Raw genomic sequence first — 24,814 nt, 5'->3', positions numbered from 1 at the left:
TTAATTATGCTCTCCCTTGACGGTGTTGCATCTTGTCTCTTTGTTGGAGGCTCCTAATGTTCTTTACTTTTCTCAACCTCCAAATTTCTCTTCTTGCTCTTAACTGTTCTTTGTTGCTGGCTACTACCTTCACCTTTCTGTCTGACTAACTCTGTTGGACCTTCTTCCTCCAGTTTCATCTTCTCATAAGTAAGTTGTACCTTCCGACCTTATAATTACATTAACTTTTCATTGTAAAATGACTCAGTGTGCAGATCAACTATCCTTGTAACTGCCTCTAAGGAAGGATCCCAATGATCATCCCGATCCACTGGACCCAATTTTGTTCCATCCATTGTATCGTAATCTTCTCTTAGCACATTTTCATCATCTTCTAGTTGATCAGGAATTTCAAGGCCTCTCCATCTAATTGCCCTCGTCATGCTCATTGACAACCTTGAAAAAGCTAGCTTTCTCACATGAAAGTCATCCTGTGTATTGGCCCAAAAATCTTCTATAGTAGGAAAATGTTTGAAGGCGTTTTTGTGAGATGCCTTGATAAGACCATTAGGATTGAATCCTTGTCTTGCTCTATACCATCCTAGATGATATCGCTCAACTCTTTCTGCACAGCTGCAAAGGCGACAGGATTGGGGCAAGTATCATTGCCTATTCCAAATGAGAAGGTGATTCCTGTCTCATCCCTAAATTTCATCATTTTGTCATAATTCTCAAGTTGCCTAGCCAACTCCATCAAAACTACCTTGTCGAGTGGGTACCTTGAAAGTCTCTTGGGACAAACTGTACTTCCTGCTACTCTGGTATATGTGAATTGTGGAAATTGGATGAACCAACTCCCATACTTCTTAAGTTTTACTTCCGCTTACATTGAGAGCCCATATAGAATTGCCTTTGATTTTGCTCTGTCCTAAGTTGCAACTCTAAATTTTCACTTATAATTCTAGCGCAATCAAATTTTCACTTTCCATTTTCAATTTCATCTGTAAAGTAGTACATCTATTTCTTGAATTGCATACCTTGAGCCATGCCCATGATTCGGCTGTGAAGCACAATAAGATCGCCATACTCCGGTTTGAAATCTAACTTGGTGAGCTTTGATGACTTGGTAACTCCCTTCTTGCCTTTTTTAACCAATTCTATTTTAGATAAGTGAAGTAGGACTCTTGGTTAACCTGAAAAAACTTGGTTGTTTTATCCATCGTTACCACTATCATGCCTCTATGCTAGAGAATATTGAATAGTTCTTCGACCACTTGTCCGCTGATGTTAGCCAACACTCTCTTCCCTTCATCGAAAATGATGGACTTGGTCGCAATATCAAACCGGGATGTACATTCCATTACCAATTCCAGACAAGGCAAGGTAGGAGGGAAAGCTGACGCGTGTACAATTTTGCTCTTGTAGATCAAATTTGCCATGGGGAATTGTCCTTCCTTTAATCTATCATTCAATTGTACTATGTTCACCGTGCCGATATTGGTATCACTTATTCGTCTCACTTTCGAGAAGAAGGTGGTCTTAAGCATCATGTCTTCCTTGTCTTTTTTAGTATTCGTTCCCTTTGGGTTCTTGCTTGCATTAACATCCACCATCCTAAACACTTATTTCTGCCCTTTTGTTCTAAGTGATACGAACTACACAAATCAATCTCCAACCTTTTTTTTATCAATGGAATCTAGCTTATTTATGCTTCTCCAAGTCCTATCTCTACACTTATCAATCTCCAAACTTCTTTACTAGGGATGGGATGACCACTTATTTTTACCTCTTTGTTACCTTAGAATGGACTATACTTATCAATCTCCAAACTTCAATCTTAGGGTGGTCTAACTTATTTTTGCCTGTCCAAATGTCCTATCATGAAATCTACACTTATATCTCCCAACTTCAGCCTATCAATGAAAATGATGAAGTGGTGGATGAAAAGTGCAAGAAGAAGATAAGGGAAACGAACCAAGCAAGAACAAGGAATAAAATCTGCCTTTAAAACCAATCTTCGCCTCTAAAAATGAATAGAATTTTACCTTAAATCTGCCTTTACCAATAACCAAGCCCTTTCAAATTCTAATCAAATTTCAGAAATTGCAGTCCCTCCACAAAATATGAAAGCCCTAGCAAAAATCAGAATTCACCAACCTTGCAAAATATGCCCATGCCATTGAATTTTGACCTTAAATCACATTGCCTCTTCACCAAAAAAAATTGCCCAATTTTGGAAGGAGAAATCGCTGCCAAGGATGAAGAAATAAGATCTCAAAAAAATCACCCAAGTTGGAAAAAATTGGATTTGCCCCAAAAAATTGCCCTAGGGCAGAAATCGCCCAAGCAAGGAGGAGAAAAATACCACCAAGAAATGGAAAAATCTCTCCCACAAATCGCTCAAGTCTGAAATTTGCCTTGGAAGAAAATTGCACATCCAAGGAGGAGGAAAAAGGAATAAGAAAATAAGAGGAGGGGAAGCCCTCTCTTATACCAAACCTTTTGCCTCTCTAGGTTGGCCGACTTGCCTGGAGGGAAAACAAAATTTAGTCCCTTAATTAATGGCCCATATTTAAATGCAACATTAAAATTACTTAGCCCTATAGTGAAATTGGCCCATTTAATTGTCACTTTTGATCAGAAATTGCAAAATAGAAACAAGGAAAGCCTAGGAGATGCCAAAATTTTCATTTAACAACGTTTTGGTAATTAAAATATCTTTAAAATCAAATCTAGCAAGCCAAAATCGATTTTCAATTCCAAATTATCAAGTTGCTTTAACATTTCAAAAATCCTCTAGGCAAAATTTCAACCCAATTAATGCAATTTTGCAATTCAATACAATTTCAACCTTGCAATAACATTTCATTTTTTTTTTAACAAAATAAATCCTTATTTGGCAATTCAATTTCATTCAAAATTCAATTTCACCATAAAAAAAAAATTATTTTCACCATCAAAGTTTTTTTTAGATTTCCAAAACAACTAAGTCCACAAATTCATTTTGAAAATGCTCACGCTTATACAATTATATCAAATTTTCAAAAGTCCAAGTCCAAAATTTACAAATAGGTCCTACTAGATATTATTTTAACCGTTGAAAAAATGTTGTTGAATTTTGCTTGGCTTAAGGACAAAATTAAATGTTCTGGAAAATCAAGTTTAGCACCAAGTGAAAATAAATCAAATCCCTCCTAAAGACCAAGACGTCCAAAGTGTAAAATTACCAATTCGAAACGTCTGGACAACTCTGAAAATTCGCTAAGGCAAACAAAGACTTACAACACCCACAAAAATTGCCAAGGCCTAAGTTTTGGGGCGATGGGGTGAAAACCTCACAACACACTTGAGATTATTCTTTATTCCAAGTGCAAAATAATCTCTCTCTCTCTCTCTCTCTCATGCCTAGAGTGGATCATATAGATATCTCCTTTGCACACTATTAGAGTAGTTTCAGTGTTCCCCTTTTTCATTTTTTATTTGACATTCTTGTTAATAGATGCAAATAAATTTTCATTTTCACTCACATGTTTATTGCATCCATTGACAAAGTACCATACTTAAAGACTACCCTACTCCCCAATGTTTCACATGATGAATGCTTTTAATTTATCAGCTACAACCTCATTCTCATTTGTCACATTTGCACCTTTTTTTATATTAAATGACCATACTTGTGGCAATAATAATTCTGTATATTTCTTATGTCACACTTCTTGTTTGTGCTACTATTTTTTTTTGGTTCAGATCTGATGTGTGAGCTACTTGCTCCATCTTGATTATTTGTTCTTCCAAACTGTCTGCTCCAAAGCTGCACTTTCTGGAGCTGCTCCTACCTTTGCCTCTAGAGTACCTCCTAGAATCATTTCTTCCTCTCTCCCCAACTTTTGTTCTAGCTTGAGCTCTGAATGCTTGTTCTTGGGAATAATGTGCAAACCTATGTAGAAGTCATTCATGAGTTTGAAGAGAAAACATCAACTCATCTACTATCATCCTTGAAAGCCTTTTGACCTACTTTTATGGCAATGGTTGTGGGTCAAATTTTGAGGGGGCAAACTTCTAAGAATTTTTACAACAATTTATTAGAGTGGGGTTGTCATTGCACCAAAAGACCGATCTGTCAATGCCCGATACAACCACTCAACTTATAGTACACAGGAGGCAATTAAGCCCTTGTCATGAATCTTGAGGGGAGCACTAAACAAATTTCTAACAATCTCCCCCTTAGCATTACTCGAGGGTTTGAGGATTCGAACCTGTGACCAAGCTCTGATACCACTTGTTAGAGTGGGGTTGTCATTGCACCAAAAGATTGATCTGTCAATGCCCGATACAACCACTCAACTTAGAGTACACAGGAGGTGGTTAAGCCATTATCACGAATCCCGAGAGGAGTGCTGAACAAATTTCTAACACAATCCTTTCCTTTTTCATAGTTTCACTGTACTTACTCAACTGTTGTGTCAAATTGGAAACATCTATATAGAAGTCTGAAATAGACTCACCTTTTTTCAATTGAATAGTTCTAAAATCTCTAATAAGCATCTGGAGTTTAACTAGCCTCACCTTATTAGTTGCCTTGAAACTAATTTGGAGTATTTTCCAACTCTCTGCATAGCTAAGTACTACTATTCTAAGGAAAATGGCTTTTGCCTACACTTATAATTTTCATCTTCTTTGCCCACACATCATAGTTCTGTCCATCAAAAGATAGTGGCTGCTGCCAATTCTTGTTGTCTCCTCCAGCAATATACCCAAACCATAAACAAATTCTGAACCCAAAAATTTAATGCTTAACACACTCTCAAAACTGGCACTGATATATGTCTGTAACTAAACATCTACAAAGACTAAGGGAAAAATAGCAAGACTCGTATAAATAGAGAACATATATTTTTCTATTTCATCGATATGTCTTTTACAATAAAAATCTTACATGAAAATCACAATACTTTCTGCAAGCTGTTGTGTGCTCCACAGCTTCTCCATAGCTTCTGCTCAACAATGTCTTCCCCGTTCTGTTCTGTTCTTTTCCACACCCTTGCTGCAGATGCACTTTTCTGTAGATTTTTTCTCATTGCACCTGTCTTGTTTCTAACTATTCCCTTCTGATCTTCCTTTTTGTTTTTCTAACACTTTTTTTGATTCACAAACATTAAATTTCCCCCTGAAAATTGAACTACTATTCAAAATTCTCAAATCTGGGTGCTAGTAAAGCCTCCAAAATTTATTGTTCTATGGACATTGCAAGGGTAATGTAGGTCAGAAGATCCAAGGGGTCTTTGTTAGGTGAAAGGTACATGTCAGATATCAATAGAGACGTCTCAGAGTTATAAATTTCAACAAGGCTATGTGATCTGATCCAGAAGAGTTTTGTTTCCATTATCCAACTTATCTGAGAGCTATGTCCATTTTGAGTAGCTTGATGTCATTGTGACTTTGATAACTGAGCATGAGATTTCATTTCGATTAGCCATCCACAATCTTCTCCATTGAATTGCCTTGAGTTTTTCAAACATTTTCCTTTTTAAAATTTGACAAAGAAAACTAAGGAGACTGTCCATATCTACTTGTTTCTAACATGGCACCCTTTTATTTGATTGTCTCATTGGAACTCCTTTGATTTGGTTTTCTTGTTATGACTAACTTTTATATCTCCCTTTTAAAAGACCATTTGAAACTTTTCTTTTCTCCCTTTCCATCCCATTGATGTGAGTTTTGTTCCACTACAACATGCAAAATCAAATGCTGGATGTTTTTCAGAGTGAAACATCAAACACTCAATCCAAGCTTGCAAAGTAAGATCATGAAATGACTTCAAGGTTCCATTACCTATGCATATTCCCTCAGTGAAATGATGTGATTTGTTGGTAATCACTTAGGGGATTTAAGCTATTCATTCAATGGATATCAACAACTTACACTTCTAAAGGTTTGGCTTCAAAATATGCAATGAAACTATAACTTGATCTAAACTTCGAATTCACCTTAAACTTAAACTTGCTAGCATCACCTACTACTCCTAACTATGAATGCAAGGAATCATGGATGACTTGGAATCTACTAGAAGTAGCTTAATCAGTGACTCCATTCACCCAGTGCAAGCTTCCAAGGAATGTTCTAATGGTTTCCATATCAATATCTCCTCTTCAATATCATCAAATGGATGTACACTAAAGATTTAATATTAATTGAAGTTAAGCACTTCTACTCATCAACTTACTACACAAGGCACTCCTACCATTAGGAAGAGGCTAGTGGCCTAGATTTGTTCCAGTCAAGCAAGTAAACATCCACAACATCTTTCATTCAACTCAAAGTGACAAGAATCGGAATCGGCAAGGCCGAATCAAATCGTGAATCGGCCATGAATTGGAATCGAATCGGCCATGAATCGGTAAATTTAAAAAACTCTTGAAATTTAGATATTTTAACAATTTAAAACTTATTTCATGCACCCTTTATTGAATATAACTCAAACACACTATAACATCGTCAAATAGAAGCTAACATACATAAACATGATAAATGATAAATTATCACACATGTAACTATGTTACACTTAAAATGTAAATTGTAGCTGAAGTATATAGAAATCATAGGATCAATGGATTTTTTATCTCTTTGGTGCTCTTCCTTCTTGCTGGTTGCAAACCTGTGGTTTTTCTTTTCCCTACCCATACAACCGATTTTTCATGATTCACAAAGGTCATTCATGCGATTTTTTGCATAAATCTCATGAATCGGCGATTCATGTAATTCATTCCATGAAATCACTAGTCTAATTCACCAATTCAAAAAAAATTGGGAAGCATGAATCGAATCACCAAACCAGCGATTTCATGGCGATTCTCATTACTATGATTCAACTAAACTACTTCAACATGAAAAGAAATTTACTCCAGGTAAACGATTGAGGAAACCATGCAACACTTCAAAGAAACATTAAGTGATTTACCATGAGAACCATCAATTACTTCAATAGCATTATAGCAACAATATGATGAAGCCTCTCCCTTAGCTAGCCTACTCTAATCGTCTAATCTATTTTCAACCTTCTAGCTCAGCCACTACTAACTTTACAAATGAGAAGGCCTTGGCCTTTTATAGATGTTCAATTACAACGAAGGGCTAAGATCAATTGGAGATCAAGGGCCAAGATTTAACCCCACAAATCCTAATTAGGGTTTCTAAATTTAGAACCAATTACACTAGCACAACAATTCATGGGCCAATAAAAAAAAATCCCATTTTCTTATAATCAATGAGAAAATAGGACTCTTGGCATGTTGTGATTGCTTGTGCTTGAAATTGAAATTTTTTGATTGAAGAGGATAACCAATTGCCACCTCATCATCCTTGTAGATCTATTTAAGAACATGTTCATGGAGCTTTGGCTTGTAGAAAGCGTTTGTTAAAACTGCAAATATTTTTCATTTGATTGTTAGAAAGTGATTGTTCATGAAGAAAATCTTGATTATCAATCCTTCTAACTTTGATTAGCTCTTTTGAAGCTATGAACCCCTGGATGATGATTGAGATGGTTCACATTTTCAAATTGCTTCCTCTTCTCGAATTTTCTCATGGCTTGAATTGAATTCACCAATGTAACACCGGTGCGGGGGGGCATCAGGACTTGAGACAAGTTCTTAGAACAGGAAAAAAAGGATCTCAATTTGGCATCAACGAAGGGATGAAGACGGGGGGGGTGTATACTATACATATAAAACATTAAATGTTAGCTATGAAATGATGTTTCAGTATAACATACCAAATTGAAATACTCGCACATAGCAAAATTGCAACATGAACCAAAACCATTGAACATTCAATATAGTAACATAGTACATACCTAACAGTAACATTCATAAATCCAGATTCAAATAGAAATCCAAATTATCAGCAAATATGATTTATATTGGTTCTACCAAATATCAATTATATCATTATGATAAAGATGATTACAATGAGTAGCATCATGCATGATATGAATCATAATCAATATCAAAATCGTGTCAAAATAACAAGATGTAGTGATGGGAAGCCTCTAATCATTCCCCATGCCAAAGCCCTTGCCATTGGAACTACTGGACTCCTCATGCTCAAGTTCTGCAAAAGGAACACCAACCATCCCTACATCTGTTTCTGCTGCAATCTCATCTGCATCAATATGAGACAAATCCTCTAACTTTACATCTCATTGTGCTGCTAGGTTCTCTTTATACACGTGTCTTTCTCTTAGAGGTAAGTTTGTTCTTAACAGAGTCGATGTAGCACCCAAGCACACAAGCACCTGATTCGAGATAAGTTTGTTCCTCTTAACAAAGTGGATGAAGCACCCAAGCACACAAGTACCCAAGCACCCAAGTATCCTTGACGTCCCCAAGCGCCCAAATATCCTTGACGTCCCCAAGCACCCAAGCAGTGTGGCAACAGGTGCAGCTGTGATGTGGTGAAGCTTGGGCAGCGGTGGGGGTACTTGCCTGTCCAAGGGACATCCCCGCACCTGTTACTCCTGGGTTTTACGTCAGTGTGCATCCCTGGATTTCACTGAAACTCACCTTCCAATAGTTGGTCTTGAATCTTGCATCTTGAATTTGTAGACTTGATCTGAATTTGGTTGCACTCATAAACTTGTTAATGTTTCCTTCACATAGCTTGATCTCTCTTGGCCTTGAACTTTAATTTTCCTTCTAAGGATTGATTTGAGTCTGCCTTCTCACCTTGAATTCTTGAAGCTTGAGCTTGAAGTTTCTCAGCTTGGTCTCATCATCACGTCCTTGCCCTACTTTCCTTGAAAAACAAGAGAAATCTGTATAAAGTTCATGAAAAGATGAAATAATCCTGAATGCTTTCACAAAATAAAATTTCATCAAATCAAAATAAAAGTCCCTTGACCATGGATTCTCTTTAGTTTGGAATAAAAGCTAAACTTTCCTCTTGCAAATTTTTGAAATAATATCATGTGAAAATATGGAAGGATGCATGGGTTTTACAACACAATATAACCAGGTTTTAGTCTTTCTTAAAAAAGATGAAATAATCCTGAATGCTTTCACAAAATAAAATTTCATCAAATCAAAATAAAAGTTCCTTGACCATGGATTCTCTTTAGTTTGGAATAAAAGCAAAACTTTCTTCTTGCAAATTTTTGAAATAATATCATGCAAAAATATGGAAGGATGCATGGGTTTTACAACACAATATAACCAGGTTTTAGTCTTTCTTACCATCTTTTGTCTCAGATCTTGAAAGAAATCTGCCTTAATAATCTGAGAATTATTGCCTTCAAGAGACTTTTATTCTTCCCTTATGTTGATATGCTACTCCTCATGTCAATCCACCAACTGTATGCAGTAATTCACTGCCCTCTAAAGAATCTCACCTTGCAAACTAAGAAGAAAGCCGTTGACAATTCACTGGAATTCAGAGGTGATTTTCTGTCTAAAATCGCTGCTAAATGAAGGGCAGTTTGCTGCATGTAGCAGAGGTAAAACTGCTATGTTTTTGGTGTGAAAATGGAATTCTTTATCCTTCTTTTATATGCGATTTGGAGCTGAAAAGGAACATTACCCAAGAAGGCTGACTTTGGCCTTTCAGCCAAGAAAAATTCAATTAAATTTAATTCATTTCACTCATATTGGCCAACTTGTAGAAGGGAATTACATTTTTTTTTTTTGATGGCTGGGTGGAAATCTCATAAAGATGAGCAAAAATGCCCAAGAGAGGGTGGATTCCCTGAATTTTGGGCATTTTCACAAAAGAAGGTCTTTTAACTGAAAAAAAAAAAAAAAAAACTTCATCAATTGACCCAATTGATTGCTTTGTTTCGTTAAATTGGCATTGAATTGGATTTATCACAAAATTTCCATCAGATTGCACGGCAGAAATTTGTTAAGTTTGGGGACATTGCCAAAAGTGGGTCAGATTCCAACCCTTCTTGGATTTTTAATAAAACTCAACCATTTTTATTGAAACTCCAGCCCTTTCAGTCACTTTTTTTCCTCAAATTTGCTAAGTGATTGACATTGATTGCTTGGCATCAAAGCTCTTTCTGGCTAGGTAGGGGCATAAATCATCAAAGTTTGGGCCAAAATATGCTCAAAGAGGATCAAATTCCGACCCATCTTGGGAATTTCTCTATAAAACTCAATCACTTTTATTCAAGAATCTAGCTTGTTAAATGATTCTCTTTCTCATTTGACCAACTCTTTCATGATTTTTGATTGAGGCCAAGGAATTTGTTAAAAAGGTAGGGTGGAAATTTACTGAAGTTGGGCATTAATCCCCAAAGAGGCTCGGAATCCTACCCATCTTGGGGAATTCTCAGTCAAAAACTTTCTTTTCCCCCAAAAATGCCAGCATGCTGAGTTGTTTTTTTCAATATTTAACCAAGTTTAAAAACCAATTTGCTTGATACCCAAGGATTTTGATGAAAAGAGGGGGCAGAAATCTGCCTTTTTGGGCATTAATGCCCAAAGAGGGTCGGAATCTGACCCATTTGGGCAATTCTCAGCCACTTCATCAAAACCACTAACTCTGCCCTTATTCCACATTACCCCATCCAAATCTGCAAGTTTTCATCATGTTATGCTTTGAAGGCTTGATTGGAGGGGGCAGGATTTTGCCTATGTTGGGAAATAATGCCCAAGAGGGTAGGACTATAACCCATCTTGGGCATTTCAGCCATTTCATCCAAAAAATTCTTAGTCTCAAAAGCTATCAGATCTGCCTCCTTCATATTATCCCATCGAAAATTTGCAATATCTTCAACTCTGCTCTTTGTTGATGGTTTTCCCTGCCTGCTTGTTGTTGGTCAGCCGTGGTTGTTCATGGCTCTGTCTTTCATCTTTCCAGTGGTGGTGCTCGGTGAGCATGTTTGGTGTTGGCTTCTATTGTTTTTCAGACTGATTTTGGTTTCATTTCTAATCGCGACCTAATGTCTCCTACGAGCTGTGACCTGTTGTCTCCCATGACGCTTTCTCTTGCGTTGTTTGGTTGTCTTTGTTACTAGGTTTGGTGTAGTCACGAGTTTTTGCCATGATTTCTTCTTTCTTTTTGCACAACCTATGTGTCTATGTTCCACAAAGTTATGGTGACGGATTTCCAGTCAAAGCCAGAAGGGTTTGGTGTTGATATTTGAGAGCTGACTGCTACTTATTTTACTATTACCAATTAGGGTTTGAGCGTTGACTATGATCTGTATTCTTTCCATTCTTCTGCAATTAATGGTGTCTGTAACTGGGGATGCATCATAGCCTTTAACCTATCAAAGGCTCTTAGATCGAGTCTCGAAGCTAGAATTCGATAATCAGGAGCTTACAAAAAAAATTTAATTTCTAAATGAGGCCATCACTGAGCTTAAACATGCTGCAAGATCCAACACTTCTCAGATTAAGCATTTTTCTGATACCTTTACTTCTGAAACAGCAGGATTAAGAACGAATCTAGAATCCATTATAGAATAGTTTGAGGGGCTTGATACAATAAAAATACACCAAACTAAAATGGCAGCAAAGCACTCTTTTCTCAACTCGAAAACATAACAGAAAGTAAAATCTTGGGCTTCTATCTGCAATGTCTCAGTTGTTACTACACCTTTACCAAATTTTGATAAGATTGTTCAGGGGAAGATTGATAAGATTGTTCAGGGGAAGATTGAGGATAAATGTGTGAGGTGTGCTCGTGACCTAAATCTACGAGTACGTGGTCTCCCTCCCATTTCCGATCCTCTCTCTACTGGATGCTCTTTTCTTATTGATCAGCTTGGTATTTCTGACATTGTGCTGGAAAACTGCTGGATTGGTCACGGTGACACCCTTTTCATTCGGTTTCTTAATTTATCTAACAAACTTTGTGCCCTTAGGGCTAAGAGGAAGCTTTTTTCTCTCCCTTCTAAGATTTTTCTGGATGAAGATCTTACAAAGGCTCAAATGACAAAGTTGAAATATGCTTGCGGTATTGTTGCGGAAGCTAGACATGCGGGTAAATTGGTTGTCATATGGAATCTCAAGGTAGTTATTCGGGATTCCCCTCTCCTGGTTGGGAAGAGAGACAAGCTAAGACCAAATGACGGTCTCGTCAGAATCTAACAAGAGGGAGATTCTCACTTGCTCTCCTCTTGTTAACTATTGGAATGGTAATGGGTCTTTATGGTCATTACCTGGTCTCTTACATGATGCGGTGGGGTCCGCTGATATACTTGTCATCACTGAGACCCATGAAAGCCCTGTATGTCCTCTCCCAAGGTTTATAGGATATCAGTGGTTATCTCTTTGCAGAGAGGAAGTGTGTGCTTCTGGTGGGGTCCGTGGATTTGGTGGTGTTGCTTATTTGATCAAAGATTCCATTTTCAGTTGTACTTCTATTGTCCACTCAGATGCGTTTGCCAAGTTCATGTGGGTTCGTATTGACCGTGTCACTGACAGAAAGATTTCTTTATTGTTGTTTGTTATTTCCCGCCAGTTTCCTCCCATTATGCTATTCATGGTATTGAAGACGGAGACCCTTTTGTTGACCCCAGTGAGAGTATTTCTCAGTTTGCTACTTTGGGTGACTTCATCATTCTTGGTGATTTCAATGCAAAGACCAGAGAACTTTAGACTCCAATTTTTTACCATGGCTCTGATTCCATCTCTTCTATTGAGATTGATCTGACTACTATGGGACTTCTGCGTGTTTCTGAGGATGCTCTTGGACCAATCTCTTGCTATGGTCATCATCTTTTGCAGCTTTGTGAGTCATCTGGTCTAATGATCTTGAATGGTCTCTCCTGCTTTTCTGGTTCTGAGATCTTTACCTGCTGGCCTCATTGTGGGGGTGCTAGTGTTGTTGACTATGCTCTCACATCTCCCTCCTTCATCTCCTTCATTCACGGTTTCACCATCCTGTGCCTCCCTCTTGCTGACAATGCTCTTCTTAGTATTCGTATTCGTGTTTCTCAGCATTCCTCACCTACCCTTCTACCACCTCATCTCGTCTCTTCCACTACCCGACCCCCCGCTCGCTTGTGTTTTATTGACGGTGACAGCGAGTTGTTTTCCTTCCATCTTTCCAAAGTCCTTAGTCTAGATGACTTTACTGATTCTTGTGAGGCCTCCTCCATGTTTGAGATGCTTAATTCAGCTATTTGGAAGTCCACTATCCTTTCCATACCTCAACATCTGTCTTCCTCCCTTTGTGGCAAATGTCATAACACTTGCCCTATAAACCAATAGTTTGATGATGATTGTAAAGCCTTCCATCGCACTTTGCATGTCGCTTTTGAGACTCACTCCCCTTACCTCACTCACCTTCGGTTTTCAAATCTTCATCTTCTTCGCTGCAAGAAGCATTCCTTCACTTCCTCCCAGTGTAAATCCTTTTGCTCCTTGTCATTTCGTAATTCCCACTTGTTCTGGTGCACCCTTTTTCCTTGTTGTACTCCTTCTACCCTTGACTTTCGCTCCCTAACCTCTCACAACACATCTCTTTATGATATTCCTGGGCAGCCTTCTATTCATCCCTTTCTGCCTCCCTTCTCCCACCTATTCACCCCTTCTCATATTTACGAGGCCATTAGATCTATGAGATGTAGTAGAGCAGCGGATGAGGAGGGGTTCCAAGCTGAACTCTTCAAGTTTGGTGCTTCCATTCTACGCCCCTATCTATCTATTCTCTTTAATAAGGTGATCTGCATTGGGTTTCCGGTTCCTGGTCCAGGAACCTGATTTACCCAATTCATAAGACCAGCTCTGTTTCTAATCCTGGGAATTATAGGACCATTATGATAATTTGCCAAACTGTATGCCACAACCCTTAGTGCTATATTATCTAGAGAGTTGGACAGGAAATATTGCAAAGCCAGAGGTCAGGTTGGTTTCTGTGCTGATTATCAGACAATGGATCATGATTTTACTTTGTGTGCTATTATTGAGGAGGCTAGACACAGATTGGAGAAAGTGTACTCCTACTTTGTTGATTTTCGCAAGGCTTTTGATTATGTTCCTAGAATGGCTTTATTTCAGAGGCTTCGGGAGATTGGGATTTCTAAGCTACTACTTACTGCCATTATGAGATTATATGAGATTGTGGTGGGTAGATTTAGAACTCCTGATGGTTTCTTTGCTCCGATCCATAGCACCCTTGGTGTTAAGCACGGATGTCCTCTCTCCCCCACTTTATTCGGTTTGTACATTGATGAGCTTGAGGATTTCCTTTTGAAATCCTCTCGAGAGAGACGATTGCTACTTACATCAGGTCTTGATCTCCATTCTTTTTGCAGATGATGTGATTCTTCTTGCTTCTTCTCCAAAGAGTTTACAGAGATTCCTTGATGGTTTGGCTTCTTTTTGTGTTCAAAGACAGCTTACAATTAACCTAAGTAAGACTCGTGTTATGGTTTTTAATTGCCTCAAGGCATCTCATCTTCACTTCTATTTTCAAGGACATGAGATTGAGATTACTTCGACTTATATGTATCTTGGAGTGAAGTTTTCTAGGCCCCATTTCAGCTTGAAGCCTGCTATTCAGTGTAGAGTTAGTAAGGGTATGGGTTCTCTTGCTATGCTTGAGAAAAAGTGTTTCAGACACCATTATCAAGAGACCTCTTCCGAGCTATCCCTCTTAGATTCCCTTGTTCGGCCGACTCTTCTTTATGGTTCTGTGATTTGGGGACCTTCTCTTCTTGGTTCGGATTGGGCATCGATCGAGAGGGTTTAGACCTTGCTTCTTCGGCGCATCATCAAATGTCACAAGTTCACTCCTCATAGTATTATTTTTGCCGAGTTTGGGGTTCATCCTTTCAATCTTGTGGCCATTTTTTATTTGGTTTGGTTCCTTCATTGCCTTCATGGTTTTGCAGATTTTGCTGGTGAATGTGATAGATACTCCTATTTGGCTTATTGCTCTTCTGTTTCTATTGCGAGTTCTAATAGTAGTTCTTGGGCTCGTTGCTAGCATGCTCAAGCATCCTCTTTGCTCAGCTCGATTGGTATTGATATTGATCGTCTTCCTCCTTATTAGTTCTCTTTGAATGCTCCTACTCACCTCCTCCCATCTCGGCATGAGTTGAATGAGCATGTCAAACTTGATATTTATAGACAGTACATTACTACTACCTGGACCAACCCCCATGGTGGTTTATGCCCAAGGATGACCTTCTATGCGGAGCATTTTCTGGAGATTAGAGATGGGATCATTGTTCATTCTAGTTATCTTTCTCGGCAATGGTCTCATGCCCTGTGTATCTCTCTGGGGTCATTCAGAGTTGGTTCTCATCTTCTTCGAGCTTAGACTGATCATCATATTGACAGAGGAACGTATTTGTAAATTGTGTACTCTTGACGAGATTGAGACAGAGACTCACTTTATCTTCTGATGCCCTATATATTATGAGATCAGAGGGAGATATCATTGTTTGTTTCACGATTGTTGTTCTCTCTCAACCCTCTTCCATTATTGTGACCAGCGATGTCTTGCTCTTTATCTTCAAGAGGTCACTTTGCTCCGTGCTAGCACTTTGCAGTCTCTACTTCCTCACTAGCGTACTTCTGATCAGCTCATTACTGCCTTTTTCACACCCTTATCTCCTCTATGTGGTGTGAAAAGGTCGTCTAGTTCTTTCAGCTCTACTAGTCATTTTAGATCTATCAGGCCCCGTAGTGGTTTTCTACATCAGCGACATTCTTCTACGAGTTCATTGAAACAGTCTAAGGCTCCTACCTACTCACAGTCTTATCCTTTTGTGACTGCCTTATATTTGCCACGGAAAGACTCCTAGTCTTTGTTTGGGCCTCTCTCTCTTTCTCCTCTCTTGTTTCTTGTTTCGCTTTTCTCAGACACTGTTTGGTGCTCTTGTTGTTGTTAGCCTTTTAGTTGTAGCTCTCAGTCCCAGTAGACCCTTTGTGGTCTTTTGTTGGACATTAATATTATTATCTTATCTTATCAACACCCAAGGAAAAATGCAAGTCATGCGTAAGGGTCTGAAATTTGAGGGTTTGGGACTGATATTGTAGAAATTTCCATTAGAGACTCGAACCTTAAAACCTTTCAAAACCTTCCTTAGCCAAATCGTGACAGCTCCTCTTAACGCATTGCATCAATCCTCAATCAAGGGAAAGACCTGAAAATTGCTGCTACCTAGATTCCCTAAGACTGCCTAAACCTACTGAGAAAACAAAAAGAGGTGTCCCCATTTTCATTGGGGCAATGGTGTGAAAACCTCACAACACCTCCATCCTCCCCCTAACCCATCATGGAAACACTTGCTCCTTTTGAAATGTGAAAAAATAAATTAAATCCCCCTCCCCACTTTTTCTCAAAAAAAGCAACAGATCTACAACCATTTTGAACCTGCAATCCATCCTAATATTGCACGTGTCCTATGTACTTGTCCAAGTACTTATCGACTATTGAGTGAATGTCTCTGTCGTTGCAGTTGATTACCTTTTTATTGTGAGCAATGATATTGTAGATGATAGTAATTGTTTACCTTCAAAGAATTAAACTCATGTGAAACTAATCCCTATGACAACTAGATTTTAACACGAGTTGAGGCCTTAACAAAACCTATCTATTCCTTACATGAATCCTGTTTGATATGTACTATAGCTTATGATCTCAAGCATGAGTTTACAAACTCTGCAGAAGGGCTGAAATTAAGTGGCTATACTATTACAATAGTTTCAAATGGTTAAAAATTTGGAGACAGGAACTAAGAACCCAGTAGCTCCATTTAGAGCATATGTTAAGATGAGTGAGCATTTAAGATTATTTCAAGGTTCATAAATAGAAATCGTAGAATTCCTTGACACTCTTATTGGTTAATGCATATAAGCATATCTTTATCTTTGATCTTCACAATATCTGGAGAGCTGGTCTTCCAGGTTTGCAAGGTTAGCATGGTAAGGAATCAGACTGAGTCATGAAATTCACTCGAGAATGTTTGTTTTTAATTGATCAGTTTATGGATGTCCCTAATATATAATAACAAGAAAGAAGGAAAACATTTTCAGTTAAATGGAAATCTATACAATTTACCTTCAAACTATATTGATTTCCCTCACAAACTTCGTAATGCGAAATGACTGTGCTGTACATCTGTTGTGCAATGTGGCACTATTTCAACTCCATGTTGATTTTGCAATTAGTTAGATAGGTTGACGATGACAAATTGGATAAATTTCAGTGTTCTTTTGTCTTGTTTGGACACAACATAAGCACTACATTGCTTGAGATGTGTGTATTTTCTGGCTTTTCTTGTTTTGAAAAGAATTATTCATGACCTTTGTTTCATATTAAGACCAACGCTGAAGTACAAAATATATCTTTGGAGATACTTCCCTTTGTCGAACCAATTGTTGAAATTAAGTCCTCAATCCTAAGTGATAAGAAAGGGTAAACTACTGTTCTTCTCTTTATGTGAGTGGTGCATGCAAAGGGGAAAACATTTCTTGGCAAAGAGTTCTGAAGGACATGCACTGTGTAAAAATAATATCTCCCTGAAATATTTTAGCAATCATTAATTATTAAGGTGTAAGCTGCACTGTGGCATGAAAAACTTATAGCTCCTCAATGATTTCATAGAGAAAAATGGATGTTGGATATGAAGGCCAGCACTCAAAGAAATTGATGGTTCTTCCTGTGTGATACTCTACATTTGCAAGAGTATATCTATTCCTTAGATTTTGAGGTGCTTATATTCACTGGGTCTCCTTGAAGGAGATATATCTTGTTCATTTTTTATATATATACACATGGAGGCTAGAGGTCTGATTGGTTAGCACTGTGGAGATTGCTTTCCTTCATAATTGTGCAATCAGATCAGTCAGAATAGATAGTCTACCTCATAAGACACAAAATGTAAAAGAAACTAGTCAAAGTACGTGTTTCTTTGTTAGCACATGAAAATAAGGCCAACAAAAACTTATGTATAATTCAAAATATGCTTATGTGCACCTGTAGAAGTGCAAGTATTCACATAAAATCAGACTTCAAATCTATAATGAGTTTAGTCATTTAAGTACAAACTTTTAGTGTAATTTTCTAACAACTTCTATGGAAACTGTTTCCTTTTGGAACTCATTTATCTTTCATCTTGATTGCAGGAGTCGCTTTAGGTGATAGCTGGATTTCACCTGTAGATTATGTCGTAAGCTTGTGAAACTATTCTTTTCTCCCTGTACATTGGGAAATCCCAAATATTTAATCTACCTCTCATCAAAGAGACAAGTTTTCTAATTAGGTTTCTACAATTAATAGCTTTCATGGGGACCTCTACTTAAAGTTCTATCACGACTGGAAGATATTGATAAGGCCCAGAGGTACAGTTTCCAATCCATTTTTCATCTTTAATTTTCTTCTCTCAAATGTATTCAAGGTAAATACTTTTCCCTAGATCTACAACTCATTGGAAACGAATTTCATTATGCTGAAATTACAGACTTGACCCATTTTTGTTACCATACTTGGATTTAATTTATAAGTGGTGTCTTCCTTGCCTACAGTGTTGCTCTGGAAATTCAGGACCAGGTAGCAAAGGGAGAATATCTGCAAGCACTAGACTCTTGGTCCAGACTGCAGTATATAATTAGCTCTAATAGTAATAGTGTGGTATGTATGTTGTCAAGTCCCAGAAAATGTGAAGAGAAAAAATAAAATACTAACGCATGCTACAGGAAATGCTTAAATAGGGAATTCAATCTGGAGAGAGAGGCAAAATGGCCTCTGCTGACCTTGATCAAAAATACTTTTTCTAGTGTCTGAAAATACTGTCTAGGTTTCAAGCTGTGTGTGTTTTATATCACATTGATCGGCAGGAATTTTTGGTTGAATTTTGAATATGCTCATTCAAATTCGTGGCTACATGAATCACTTAGGATAAATATTGATAACATTTTAATTGTGTGATGATATATCAAGAAAATTCTGTCAAGATTTATATATCTTTGCTTACTCATATCAAGAAAATTCTGTCATGATATATATATATATATATATATATATATATATATATATTGATGGGTAATGGGCCAAAGCTGAGATTAATTATTAGTATTTGTTAACCTTGAGCAGACTCTGACCCAAGACCTCTCAGAGGAGAGGCTTACAACATACTGTTGTGTTGTAGATTGTTGCCTGAAATATATTTTTTATTTTGTAACAGTAAATTGTGTGTGTTTGACAGGATTTCTACAATTTTCTCCTTGATTCAAGGGATGATCCTGTTTCATCAGCAGTAGTCACCTTAGAGAGTGGGACTCCTAGACATTACCTGCAATATCTGAACTCCAAAATGAATAAAGAAAAAGATGAATCAAATTTCAACCTACAAGTGTTTATGAATGGAGTGATCCGTAAAAAACTGAAGATCATCCCAGCAAGTATAAAGTAAGAATGCTTTCATGGATATGAAAAAAAAATATGAGTTTAACTTCCACATAACAGAAAATATCATTGTCTCAGTATTTAAGAACATTGCTTGGTTCAATATCTGTTTTCTGAACTAGTACAAATAAAGTCCACGATACTCTCAATGGTACATGGTTTAACACATCATATAGCATTGATCTGTCTTTATAAGTCAATTTTATTTCTCAGACATGGATATTGTTGATTTCATTTAACTCTCAGGTAATCTCCAAATCATAGCTAATGTGATTCAGATTTTATTTTAAAATGTAGAACTACCTATATAACCTTTTACATCTCTGAAGCTCTGAACAATAAACATAAGATAAATGTCAAATATATAGAGGATAAAGTATTATCATATTTTAGTATACAATGGTTACAGCTTGAAATCCATGCATTTCCCTTCCCATTCATTCCAGCCTATTTGACATGTGCTACAACTTATTGGCATAAAATGTTACACTAATAAATGCAAGTAATTTACTTGGAACATTAAATTCCTAATTAATTAAATGTTTCCGAGTTGATTTTCTTGTCAACCTGCAATGTGATTCATTGATTTATTCCCAACAAAAAATAGATGTATTATCGTCTACACATTTAAGAAGTTTCATATGTATTGAATGCATATTTCAGTGTATTTGACTACAAACATTCTATAGAAACTCTGATATATGTCTTCAATCATAATGAGTTGCTTGTTCATATTATTTAGTTGGTTGTAGATGGATTTCATTTTTGTGGACCAAATTTGCTGGTCTGTGCCTCAACTAGAAAGAAAAATGATAATATACCATTCTTCTCTCTACAATGGAGGTGTTTGAACCTTCAGCTTTGGGAAACAACTGTTTCCATGTTTTTTTCCTGTTTCAGCCATTGGGGAGTCAAGTGCCTATAAGATGCACAATATCAAGCATCGGTGCTGCAACTGACAGTGTGCCTCACTGTGATTGGTTTGGACTTCAGATTTTACTCTCCCTCTTTATGTAGGAAATCAACTGCTCTTTGCCATTCACATCCCATTGTACAGAAACAACAACTTATTCTCATTCTTCTTCTTTATCTGGAGAATCATCGGCCATAGATTTTAGGAGGGGTGTAAGTTTTAGGATCCTGCTCCTTCCCAAGATTGCTAGGTTGAGCCCACATAGCCCAGATCAATCTTCTCACCAATCATTCGATTCTCTGTTGGCCCTTTTGTAGTAATCAACAAAATGCCATCCCTGTTCCAGAATTTGATGTGGGATAGATTATATCTTTCTTTCAATTGTCTTCTCTTGTTTCTACCTCTGGTTCTCTTTTTAGAGTAGTAGCCTCCTTTCACAGGATTATTTTGTTGTGCATGGTTTTGTATGCACTAGTTCATTTGGGGCCTGCTTATTTGAATTTGCTTCTGTTGTTAGTTTATTTTGCTTCCTAGTTGCACATCAAGATTAAGCTCTAGATTTCTATCTTTGGATGTTTAAGTCCTTTTAACACCATTGATTAGAAACCTTAACTTGCACTCTTGATTTTCATTGTCACATTAATATTGTTCTGTTCTTTCCACATTAGATCATCTTCAGATTACTAAAGGATAAGCTAGTCAAACACTACACACTTTCAAACCAAGGTAATAGATACATGAGCTAAGACTCTAGCTGAGAACACACAAGTTCTAATTGGATTCATGTTGAGGAAAATTGCTCCTATCCTCTTCCCCTAAAATTCAAATATCATGGTCTTTACAGAAATTATGTGCCAAGAACAAATGCTGACAACATATGAAATACCGTAGAGAAGCCCATTTTTGCATAAGAGGGTCTAGCGTAGGGGTTGTAAGGCATTAAATATTAAACATAGACCTCAGTGAAAAGGATATGCATAGAGGAGAAAAGCTGATTCAGATTATGTTCTAAACAATAATTTATAAATTCAGTTATATTCAGAAATTATAGATTATACTTATAGACAACCAAATACAAACAATTAGAAGCCTGCAAGTGTATACTGTGAGTATGCAATTATGAGTAGCTGTGCAAGAATCATCTACCAGGATAAATAACAATCAATCGTGTGGGCTCTGAACTTTGTTTCCAACTTACGAATGAATATTATTGAACTGGCTATAAAAGATAATATGTTTGGAACTTACCATACTACTTTAATAGATGATGAAAGGGATAAACAACATGCGTCAAAAAGACACAATTCTCCTTCACATACAACATGGAGAAAGAATTAGATAAGATGAAACTGAAAATGTGTTCAAGTACCTATCAATTACCATTCAACCTCATTTATTCTGTATGAATCTTTCAATTCTTCCTTTCCAAATGCTTCTCATACTTTCTCCTATTTTTCTGAATCTCCTTATACTAAATATACATATTGATTGCCTCGCAGTTCTGAACCCTCCATCAAAAAATATATATGTATACATATTGATTGTTTTAAAGGAAGTTGTAACTAGTTCCTGACTTCTATCTCAACTAAAGAATACAAAAATGTATTGAATTTTACATTCTAATAAAAGCTGACCTTGATCAAAATGTAATATTTGCCAGATGGGGTGCACAGGCAGGTGTTGTCTTCGAAGCACTCGGAAATGACTTCATGAAGAGTACAGTCAATGAGGTTATTTCACAACCCTCGAGCTCAAAACAAATTCAAACTAAAGCTGAGAATTTATAAGTCAGATACTTCAGCCAATTTGCAGGGAAAACCAACCAGAGCCAGCTATCCACAATAACTGTTGCTCTAACTTCATGAAACATATTTATGGTGATAGGTCCCTGGGGTGGTCTTGGGAAATCTTACCGTAAGGATTGTTTCTTGAAGTAGTATAAAACTACGAAATCCCAAACACAATTATATTGTTCTTATACTGTTTCTTCCGTATAGATTGAAGGGTATCACCCAGTAGCAGATTAAAATATCTTTTACTTGTATTATCCCCTAAGCAAAATAAAACTACGAAATCCCACAAACACAATTATATTGTCTTTAAACTGTTTCTTCCCTTTAGATTGAATGGTATTACCCGGTAGCAGATTAATTATTCCCTAATTATTAGAACAGCATTGAAAAGTATCTTTGAATTCTCAATTTACCATCTCTTTTTCTAAATGAAAATCTTTTAAATTGCATTACTTTATCTGAAATGTGCAGGTGGATGAATTGCTATCTCGAGGCGAGAAAGTAACAATTTACAATGGTCAGGTAAGGTCATTCTGTCTTAGAATGACTCTCTACGTTTATCTTACTTGATAAACATGCTAGAGAGTATTCTGATTTGGTAACGTTTGACACATACAGTTGGATTTGATCTGCGCAACTATGGGAACAGAAGCTTGGGTTCAAAGATTGAAGTATGTATAAAAGGCTCAAGTTAATTATTGATGTTATTTGATTTTTTACCAAATATATATGGTAAAATTCTGACCCCCGCCAAAATAAAATTAAAATTTGAGACCTTATAATAGAAGTTGTGCAAATTCAGATTGAATATTCATGGTATTTGATATTTTAGTAAAAAGCTGCACGAGAAGGGATTTAGAACCCCCAGAAAGTTAATTGTTATTGGTTTCAGGTGGAAGGGATTGGCAGAATTCAATACCATAAAACGCACTGCATTCTACTGCAATGGTTCACAAACATATGGGTTTGTCAAATCATACAAAAACCTACAGTTCTTCTGGATTCTCGGGGCAGGGCACTTTGTAAGTGACATCTGATATTGTTTGGATTACGTTAACATGGGCATGGAAGCTGTATAGTAAATAGATTAATTTTTTCTTGTTTTGTAATCATAATGGGATGGGCTAGAAACCAAATACTTGTAACCGGAGACATCAATCAAATCATCTCTGATGCAATTTCTATCCACAAATATTCCTAACAAAAGTAAACGTTTTTTGAATTTGTGGGTCAGGTACCTGTTGATCAGCCATGTTTATCGCTGAAAATGGTTGACATGATCATAAGCATGGGGAAACAGTGACGTCGTATCAACGCATCTGCTCTGCCCTTACGTGTTGGAAATATTAAACTTCACATTTATGAGAGACTAGGTCACTGAATTATATTGGCCTATGTTTTTTATATTAAAGCAGCCCATCCCATGTGGTTGTTAGGCTTATTTTGGTAGGAGCCCCTTCCATATTTGTTAAAAAATTTAAAGCAAAAATTTTATTTTGAAGCAACTTTTCTTAAATAAATATTTGTTGCAAATTAAGTTTTGAAGTGAAAACTTAGGTTCATAAAAATAAGAGGAAAAATTATGATGAAGACATTTGTCATTTTAAAAAAAATTATAATGAAAATATTTGTTATTTTTTTAATAAGTAGTTACTATTTATTTTTGGGGTGTCTTTTTGTCAAAGCTTATTTTGAGATTACTAGCAATTATTGCTCTATCATAATAGGAAAATATTTCATACTATCATTTCTTCTTAATTTAAAAGTTACATGGGAACACACTCCTTACTTAAATTTTAAAAAAAAAATTGTCCATAAAAAGCGGCATGGGTTAGTAATAAATAAATAAAAATTTGTAGCAAAGTTTTATAATTAGCTTGGAAAAATTATGCGATGTAATAATTTCTAATTATTTGCACAGGTGGTTGTCAAATCTTTTACATACCCATTGACACAAAAGTCTACACCCTTGCTTGAGGTATGACCCTCAAGTGTCCTTTTGTAACATGGAAACAACGTCGAAGTGTGGGACTTGCACTCTAAGGCTGAATCTCTAGAAAAGGTTGACTTCCTTACAATCAGGATGCACCTAACTAATCTTAATAGCAAAAAGGAGAAGGAGATGCAGGAAAACAAACTACCTAATCTAATCTAAAGGGGGTGATGCATCTAATTGAATGGTTACAACTTTGCCCTTGTGTGCACAACACATCAATGAAAAAGCCAAATACACTAGTATTGATTCTATTCTACTTTCAAAGAAGTCACATGTAGGTTTAGAACTGATCAAATGTTGAATGGAAAGACAACTTCACAATACAACGATCATTAACAAAATTAGACATAACATGTAAACCTTAGAAACTAGAAAGAAACATTTAGAATAAGTTAAGATACATGTGCGAATAATGAATGGTAGGAAGAGGTAAAAAGAGAACTATTTCATTAATAAAAAGCAAGGAATATAGTTGTGGAGCACAAGGCTACTGCAAGTAAACATAAAAGAATAGAGAAGAACCGAGAAAAAGTATTTGTAACTTGCCTTTATAGATCAGGCATAACTTAGATCTAAACTATGGAGCTCAAACCCCAACCAAGGCGGAGTCAAGTTGCAAAGAGCAACAATAAATGAATATCAAAACTAAATATTATCATGAAATACAATCTATTGTAGAAGTGGTAGGAAGAAACCAAAATCAACAGATCCAGCCATAAGAAATCCAATCCAAAAGATTTGATCATTACATGTAATAAATAGGCATGG

The 24,814-nt window shown here is 36.7% G+C and overlaps 1 protein-coding gene and 1 long non-coding RNA gene across 2 annotated transcripts in view; one reads left to right on the top strand and one right to left on the bottom strand.

Moving 5' to 3' along the window:
* Positions 1–23,570, top strand: part of LOC149576430 (serine carboxypeptidase-like 51) — a 33,498-nt gene extending 9,928 nt beyond the window's left edge. The window contains exons 6-14 of the mRNA XM_089817262.1: positions 18,066–18,109; positions 18,220–18,281; positions 18,465–18,570; positions 19,145–19,347; positions 21,918–21,987; positions 22,522–22,572; positions 22,669–22,721; positions 22,943–23,072; positions 23,285–23,570. Coding sequence (XP_089673388.1) covers positions 18,066–18,109; positions 18,220–18,281; positions 18,465–18,570; positions 19,145–19,347; positions 21,918–21,987; positions 22,522–22,572; positions 22,669–22,721; positions 22,943–23,072; positions 23,285–23,353 — 788 coding nt within the window. The 3' untranslated portion in view covers positions 23,354–23,570. The remainder of the gene's footprint in view (positions 1–18,065; positions 18,110–18,219; positions 18,282–18,464; positions 18,571–19,144; positions 19,348–21,917; positions 21,988–22,521; positions 22,573–22,668; positions 22,722–22,942; positions 23,073–23,284) is intronic.
* On the bottom strand, positions 7,858–23,425 carry LOC149576431 (uncharacterized). Its single transcript, XR_016361515.1, has 2 exons — positions 23,289–23,425; positions 7,858–8,772 (listed from the first exon to the last, which is right to left on the bottom strand). It is a non-coding gene; the product is annotated as an uncharacterized LOC149576431 (long non-coding RNA).
* Positions 23,571–24,814: the final 1,244 nt, after the last annotated feature.

This window comes from Cupressus sempervirens, chromosome 1, assembly GCF_028749045.1.
Source record: "Cupressus sempervirens isolate cs-2001-9-10 chromosome 1, ASM2874904v1, whole genome shotgun sequence".
NCBI lineage: Eukaryota > Viridiplantae > Streptophyta > Pinopsida > Cupressales > Cupressaceae > Cupressus > Cupressus sempervirens.
Note: the sequence above shows the minus strand (reverse complement) of the source record. Positions and strands in the feature narration are given on the sequence as shown.